This window comes from Pimephales promelas, chromosome 22 (assembly GCF_988280905.1).
Source record: "Pimephales promelas chromosome 22, fPimPro1.hap1.1, whole genome shotgun sequence".
Taxonomy (NCBI): Eukaryota; Metazoa; Chordata; class Actinopteri; order Cypriniformes; family Leuciscidae; genus Pimephales; species Pimephales promelas.
Genome location: NC_142790.1, coordinates 10,237,255 through 10,245,985, shown reverse-complemented (window position 1 = coordinate 10,245,985; position 8,731 = coordinate 10,237,255). Strand labels below are relative to the sequence as shown.

The 8,731-nt window shown below is 35.3% G+C and overlaps 1 protein-coding gene across 2 annotated transcripts in view; it reads left to right on the top strand.

Annotated features, from left to right (window-relative positions):
• Nucleotides 1-6,699: 6,699 nt before the first annotated feature.
• The window catches only part of gnal (guanine nucleotide binding protein (G protein), alpha activating activity polypeptide, olfactory type), a 188,523-nt gene continuing 186,491 nt past the window's right edge, over nucleotides 6,700-8,731 (top strand). The window contains exons 1-4 of one of the 2 annotated variants that reach the window (XM_089125829.1): nucleotides 6,700-7,133; nucleotides 7,312-7,384; nucleotides 8,082-8,136; nucleotides 8,264-8,383. In XM_089125829.1, the coding sequence (XP_088981955.1) occupies nucleotides 6,995-7,133; nucleotides 7,312-7,384; nucleotides 8,082-8,136; nucleotides 8,264-8,383 (387 nt within the window). In that variant the 5' untranslated portion in view covers nucleotides 6,700-6,994. The remainder of the gene's footprint in view (nucleotides 7,134-7,311; nucleotides 7,385-8,081; nucleotides 8,137-8,263; nucleotides 8,384-8,731) is intronic. The other variant, XM_089125828.1, reaches the window with a different exon arrangement.

Here is an 8,731-nt window from a genome sequence, read left to right as displayed (position 1 = left end):
GATCTTAATAAATCTTTTTAAAATCTATGTGGATACATTTGTTTGTCATATACAAATATAAAACATGTCCAATGCATCTGCAAAAAAACTATTAAGTCATTATAACATGTACAACATTACATTAACATTATTTTTATTTGCAAAATGAAGCTGTGTATTTATTTCTGATTTCTTGAAAAAAATTGGTGTCATTATGTCAATGATCTTTCTTTGAAAAGTTAAAAATATAAAAGGAAAAATATATGTTATGAGCAAAGTTACTTTGTCTTGAGCTGACCAATAATGGTAGTGTGTGTTGATTGGTGTTTATAGTAGTTCAATCTTGACAACCTTATGTATGCATTTATAACTCTCTTTTTTTTATATTAATATTTGTTGTTTTTCAGACAGCTGCTATAAGAAAAATTGAAATTGGAAAGAAAACGCAATTCTAATGCGGATGTCTGGCCACTTAAGTTAAATTCAACCAGACGTTTGCGACTTCTGTCCGTCATCTTGTAATACTGGAATGCTGTGACATTGAATTAAAACAATGTTCTGTCCTAATATTTTTCATAATGAGTTACTAGAAAGTGTACTTTCTTTTTCAAGTGTGTAAAGTTTTATTGTGAAAATTGTTATCAGCATAATGTTAGTATAGTTAACGTGTAATATATTCACAAAGTACAATTCTGTGTAAGTATTGGCAATGTACTATTGAAAATGTGAATATACTGTATTTATTGACCAATAAAGTTCTTTTTTCACCTGGAAAGTGTGTTGAGTAGTCCCTTATTTAATTCAGCCTTCAGTATACTGGTAGCCTAAATGCTAACCAAAAAGTAGCCTAGCAGAGTAATAACAGATATTAATAAGTAGCTAAAAAGTGTACTTTCTTACTAATTTGAATAAACCCAAAGTAGAACTGAGCATACTATCATCACAATACTAATATTTTAAAAGTATAATGCTTGTATATTTGTATGACATTCAAAGTGCATTTTAAATGTACTTCTAACACAGATATGGTACACTTAATGCTTATTAATCAAGCATGTATATTAGTACATACAGCCATATACTTCAAGTATACAAAATATACTTGAAGTGGTTCCACTTTAGCACGTAAATGTACACTACACTTCAAATTGTGGTTTTCTACAATTAAATTACAACTAAAATATATTAAGTACAAAATTAGTTGTTCCAAAATAGCATGCTTCAAGTTAAATAATCATTAACAAACTTGAAGTATACTGATGATTGGTCTGGCTTTTTAAGTATGCTCAAGTATGCTAAGATTTAATATACTTAACATATTTATTTTTCACCTGGGTAACGCTGTAACGTTAGTGACAGTCGTAAATCGCAGGATGTTTATTCCAGTGAACGCAAGTTGATTTTTTTTATTAGATCAGATAGCATTTTAAGCTGTCATATGGTGATGTTACAATGTGCCCCTCATATGTTACAATGTACCCCACCTATAGGGGCATGCTGTCACATTTCACTTCTATTATTTGAGGGTAAATCAAGAACAAAAGTATACACTGGATAAATAAAACAAAACCACATAATTGTACTAGACATGTGGGAAATTAATGCGGGAAAAAGTAAATAGGGCCTAGTCTAAACCCTTAGTAGATTTACACAAACTGAGAAGGTCAAAAAGCTTTAGCTTGTGTCCCGCTCACATGAAAGTTTTCAAACAAAACATCCATAAACCTAGAATTACTCTATAGCTATAACAACAACAACAAAAACACTGGTAATAATACACTATAAGAAAGAAAGAGATCCATTAACGGCAAATTTTGCCAGGCCTAATGTCCACCAGGGGGAGACTCAGGCTCTTTATCAGTGAAGCCTAGTTTCCATTCTACACACTAGTCTCAAATCATATTCAGTAGTGGCAGTACCCATCATGTGCATTAATTGGCTACTATTCATGGCCTTGGAACTCTTTAAGATGACTTTTGCATCTAATTTTCATATGTTTTACATTTAAGAATCTTCCCATTGTTCTAGCTGGTGTTCACTTCTGTGTATCCTGGTGTGATAAAAATGATCCTCCAAACATTTAGAACATATATCACAACGTATATATGGTCACATTTGAAGGCATTAACAAACAGTAAATTTGAATAATTTCATATGATTAAGAAGGTACTTTGCAACTTAAATGTTCCATTATGTCCATGTGTTTCATCACTCTTTACATTTGACTAATCCTGCAAGTAGGGACCGGAGGTGGATAATATTGTCATCAGAAAGTTTATTCAACTTCAGTTTCATACTCGCCTCCTTTTTATTGTGACCACAGCGTTTGACCAATATCCAATATGTCTCTATTTAGCTATACACAGTGTTGAGCTGTAGACAATGTTATGCAAAGTAATAAAGTTTGCATGACATCCATCATATTTGCAACATGGCATTTTCCCCCAAGACATAACTGACGTTCATTTTGGAATGTTGAAACTTTAGCTTGTTATCATAAACACAGACCTGTTCCATAAAGTGTGTTTAAAAAATTGTGGATTAAATCTTGTTGGGTTGAAGCGGTTACATAAAAGTCAATTTAAGTTCACACAATCCTACTAATTTGACACAGGGTTAATGAGTCAAGATAATTTGATGTGCACGCTATTCTTAAGCAGTCCTAAAGGTCGATCATGAATCAAATCAATCCACCATAGCAAATAGCATATATTTGTGCTGTTTAATGCATTTGTTTTTTTTTCTTCAGTGCATCTTACATTTCACAGGTATATTCTCCATCTGTAAATGTTAGAAAGTCATGCAAATATTTCCATTTTTCTGAGTAGACGAGGCTTATGCAAGAGTTTCCACCGAACTTAACAGTGAATGAGTGCTGCTGCGCACATTCTCACAATATGATTAAAATATAAATTTTGAACATTGTTGAACATTAAATGTATAAAATACAAGTGTACGATAGCATTAACTGCTAAAGGACCATTGTAATGGGGTAAATCAAATATAGGCTAATATTACTAAGCTCAGATGATTTGATGTGTGTTCCTCTTACCACAATTTAGTCTGTGCTTTTTTTATTATTTATTTTAATTTTCCATTTAGTTTTAACTTCTGCTTTCGCTCTTGAACAGACAAAAGCGCACAAAGGTATGCCAAAATGTCTTTGAGTATCCCCATAGCACAGTCTTAAATTATAAATAAAGTCTCAAAGATGCTATGTATTTTTTTAGCGGCCTCTATCGGTGATGTTTCAGATTGCAACCAATTTTTACAAGAGCGCTCGTGCTCTTGCGTGTGCTCGAACACAAGAGCGAGCACTCATGGTGGTACACTGAGACTTAACACACCAGAGAAAGCATCAGACAACATGCTGGAAACTCATGTAAACTCCCACTGCAACGCTACAATAATAGGCTACTTTTATCAGCTTGACGTTGAACTATGCTCCATGCTCGTACCATGATAACGTTACACTTGTGGTGCTATCTAGCATAAGGCATTTCACTATCTATTCGTGTCTCTTTCACAATCAGCAATGTCAGCATAGATGAATGTATAATATGATGGTTAGTGAACTAGACTGAACAATTTCAGTGTAACAGATTGTAGGAAGTAACATTACTGTACTGAACGTCTGGAAATGTGTATTATAAACAATATCATAGTAGTGGGATGAGTGACGTTAGACAGTAGATCTAGTACATAAAATAAAAGATACATCCTAAAGCACCTACTTTTTGTTATCTTTGAACAGTCTTTTCTATTCATTTCATGTCTCATATATGTTTTAGTTTACCTTGCTATTTCATTACACCATTACCATTATTTCAACATATCTGAAAACTTGCAATTGATGATCACAATAAAAATAGCGGAGGTCTTTCCATGACTCAAACGCTCTACCGATGTTGATCTGTTTTTTCGATCAAAGTCGATTCGATTCACGTTTGGCCTGACGAGCTTCAGCAGATTCATTTTTGTTTTGTTTTATTTTTTATGTTTATATGGAGTTTGTGTTGAAGTGTGTGTTGTGCTGGAGGCAGGTCGTTTTTTGGTGTTATCAGACTCCATGCCGTCAACTGCAGTGCCGTCCCATAGACTGCACATAAAAAGGAGAGAGGCTCGGGAGTGCGCAAGCACGTCACATCCGATGGATTTCGCAGAAAATCCGTCTCGGAGACTTCACATAGAAATAGAAATACTGGCCTTCAGAGGTAATAGCCCGACAAGTAGATCATTGTAATGTGTGATTACAAACCCTTCACACAAAGACAATAGAAGATTCATTAGGGATTAATTTTAGAAGAAAAGTTACATATAGCACCTTTAAATGCCCATAAAGAGTTGTGAAGACATCAGAGGTGTGTCAGACGTCAGGTCTGACATCTAAATCAAAGAACAGAAGAAAAAGAGAAAATCACTCACTGTTTTTTTCACTGCTCTACTCACTGAACTTTTGTTGCTTTAATAAAGGATTATTCTATTTAATTTGTAATTGATGCAGTGAAGTCTGTGTTTGATAACTTTATTCAATTTCTGCATATTTCCAACCAGATAACATATATTGTCTTTATGTTGTTTCTATATTAATATGGAGATTAAATGTCAAATTATTACAATATAGAAATATATTAAAATCTTAATTACTGGGTAATAACTAGTACTAATCCTGACCCTACCCCTGTTCCATGTTTTACCTTATATACTTTCTAGGTACACTGTAAGTACACTGTAAGTACTGTACTGTAAAAGGAAGCATTACCAAAACTTTAATGCTTGGTGCAATTAATCATGATTAATTACAGGAAAATGTACAATAATAATTAACCCTTGTGCATCCTTGTGGACATTTTTGTCCTTTTCAGTTTTGTTTTTTTGATCACTTTGCCTGTGTTAAAGCTAACTGCAAAAAACTTGGCACAGGTGTGTATTTTTATTGGAATTTTACTATTTCACCGTCATTTTCTTAAAAAAATATTTTTTGCATTAGGTACAAAAAATATACTCCCTCTCAGCCCCTTTTGGACAAAAATGTCCCCATTGAAACCCATTAAAACTGCCATTTTTAATCCCCAGTTCAGTTAACTATAAAATTATGCAATCTTTGTTAAGAGGCTTTCATTCTGATGGCAAGGCTTCAAAATGTTATTTTTTTACTATTTTTTATCAGATGGTGTCATTTTTTTTAAGTTTGGCCTATAAAACAAATGTCGCTTTATTCCTGTTTTCTGGTTCGGCATACTATAGAGCCAACTGGATAAATTATGCAACGATATTTGTGTGGGTGTGTTGGTATGGATGTCAGAGTGTGATTAGTATGTGTGTTATAAAAAATATGTGTGTGTGTACGCATGTGTGTGTTTGTCAGACTGAGAGAGAAAAACTGCAAATTCAAATCCAATCACTGTGAGCTCCAGTGGGGTTTTGCTGGGACCCAATGGGGAAAATATGTTACTACGCCCAAACAAACTGTTACCGAAAGCTCATTTTTTGAGATATCATCCTCAAATTTGGAACACAACCTATTTAGATTTATGGCTTTGATTTTATTGTAGTTTTGAGTTCAACCTGATTTAAAAAATATATATTTTATATAAAATATTATTTTATAAATAATTTTCATAAACTTATACCTATATAACTTTTTTTTGGATTTACTTATTATTATTTTTTTTACTTCAGCAATAATCTGCAAAGGTTCTTCTTTAAAATGATACCAAACTTAAGTCTGTGCTCCAAAGTGTCACATTTTTATGACAGTTTTTTGACATGAACATTTTTGTCCTCGTTTTACATATGTGTAACTTTTTTTAATTGATGCACAAGGGTTAATTTAATTTGTTATATTTAGCTTTTTTATGGGTACTCATGGAAGGGGGATCTTCTCAACCACCACCAATGCACTAGCCTGGCTGCGCCCTCCTACGCACTTCCGCTCAATTTCATCAAATGAAATGTACTAGAGTCTGGTTGAACCAGGCTACCAATGCACAGCATCCACCTGATGATGCGACGGCAGCCATATTGCACCAGAACGCTCGCCACACACCAGCTTACTGGTGGAGAGGAGACAGAGTGATAGAGCCAATCAGTATTATGGGGATGATTAGGAAGCCATGATGGACAGAGGTCAATGGGCACATTTGATCAGGATGCTAGGTTTACACCCCTACACTTTTTTGAAAGACATCCTGGGATTTTTTTAATGACCACAGAGATATATTTTTAGTATGTTAGTTTATTTGTTTAGTATTTAGTTTAGTTACCTTTTCCATTTTTCCATCCTTTCACACACACAGTATGTTTTAGATGTAGGCCTACTGCATCTTCTTCATGGGCAATAGCAGTGTAAAACAATGGTTCATACTTTTTTCAGTACAGAAATTGACATCTGCCTTGAGAAATATGCATTAAAAGTATTAAAATCAACTTTGTTTGCCTATAAAAGTGTGCAGTTTTGTAATGCTGTTGAGAAAAGAATGACAGAAAAGAAAGAACAACATGTTACTTTTTTGTTTTTTGGAAACATCAGTAATGTACACAATGACGCCTTTAATGATGAATGATTGCATAAGCTTAAAATGCAGTGAAGTGGGGATATGAGAGGCTGACCTGGGATCAGCAGGTTGAGTGTGGAGTGTCACTTCCTGCAAGTGCAGAGGGAGGCAGTGCTGAGTTAAAGATACAAACACACATTACAACAAAATAGAGAGAGGAAAGAGAGAGAGAGAGAGAGAGAGAGAGAGAGAGAGAGAGAGAGAGAGAGAGAGAGATGATCTGAGCCTCAGTAGCTTCATGTATGATTTTCAAACATTGATCATGAATATATCGAGGAGATCCGACTGATTCTGTCGCTCGGGTGTGTGAAGAGGTCAAAGCGAAACCTTTTTTTCCCCCCGTGACGCAGGGATTTCTTGCTCTATTTATCAGCCTGATACATTTTACATCATCAATATAGGAGACATTTGAGATATTATTATTTATTGTGTGTCCGAGGAGTAAGAGGCTTTTGACCATGGGATGTTTGGGCAACAGCAAGACAGAAGATCAGCGCATCGACGAGAAGGCGCAACGAGAGGCGAATAAAAAGATCGAGAAACAGTTACAGAAAGAGAGACAGGCGTATAAAGCCACACACCGCCTGCTCTTATTAGGTAAGATAGGAATCTATAACTAAAAGATTAATAACAAATAGATATGTGTCAGCATCATCTGATCAGAGATATGGATATATTTCCATCATCATCATGGATGGATCATTTCTTCATGGCCCTGGAAATACTAATATTTAGGCTATGTATCATCTCATGCCTTTTTTTCTGCTATTTAAAGGCGCCGGGGAATCCGGGAAGAGCACTATAGTCAAACAGATGCGGATCCTGCACGTCAACGGCTTTAACGCAGAGTGAGTGTTTGATTATTTAGCGTTATTACTGCCACTGGGCCTTTACTGTGTTTATTATAGCGGATGCGGCATCTATGTCTGTTGAGGATGTTAGAATGTTGACGGGCTTCAGATGTACGCCTCTGCGTCCGGTGCGTTTTATGGCTGTCTCTAAACCCAGTTAGCTGCCTACTTAGACAGCATTTTGGGCATCATAGGCGTGTGCAACATTCTTGGGCCTCATTTTTGGTCATCATACACGCATGCAGCATTTCCGAGTCTCAAATTTGAGCGCCCACCTATACAGCATTTTTGGATCTAACGTTAGTGTGCAGCATTTTTTCAGCATCATTTTTTTTTTTTTTTGGACTGCGTATAGACAGCATTTTTGGATCTTATTTTTGACCTGTTTCCCTAGATACTGTATCTTTGGGCCTTATCTCATGGCAAATAAAATAGTTAGATAATAACTGGATTGATTATATATAAGAGTTATGTGCCGTTATTTCAATGTTCTCTATCAGGATGAGGTCACTGTGTGCAGAATGTGCTCTGTTGTGACTTTAATCACAGTTTGGCCTTTGATAAGGGCCACCTTTGAGTAATATTACAACACATTCCTAATTTATGGACAATTATTATGACACTCCTAATTTTGATATTATGCCATTCAGTCTTTAATGACAGTTGCCTCCTACTTTCCTCCTCTTCTACTCAGAGAAAAGCAGCAAAAAATATTGGATATCCGGAAAAATGTTAAGGACGCCATAGTGGTAAGTCATTTTTGTGAATAAAAATTGCACCCAATTTAATGTTTTTGTTTTGTCTTAAGCAGTTTTGTCTAGCTGATTAGTTTGGTTGAATTCATCCTGCTTTTACATCTTTGTTTCTATTTTCCAGACGATAATATCTGCTATGAGCACCTTAACACCACCTTTGTCAATCGCCAACCCATCCAATCAGCCTAGAGCAGAGTACATCAAAAGTATAGCTCCACTCTCAGACTTTGACTACACAGAGGTAAGACACTGTATCCACATCTGTAACAGCACTAAGCGGAAGACAATTTTTTTTATATTTTTTTATGGGAAATTGATGTCACATCGGTGGATAGAAACCTAGAATGATCGATTTCACTGAAAGAGGGTGTTATAGTCTATTGACCTTATAACCAGGCTGATATTGGGCCAAGTTGTTATTGAAATGTTGGTTATTTTGTTGTTTAGATCAGCCTTTCTCAAAGTGGGTGCCGCGGCACACTGGGGTGCCCCCTAGCTGTGTCAGGGGTGCCGCCAAAAAATTACGTAGGCTAAAAAAAATGTGGAAAAAAAAAAACTCAGAAAAAAAAACAGCTGACATTTCATATAT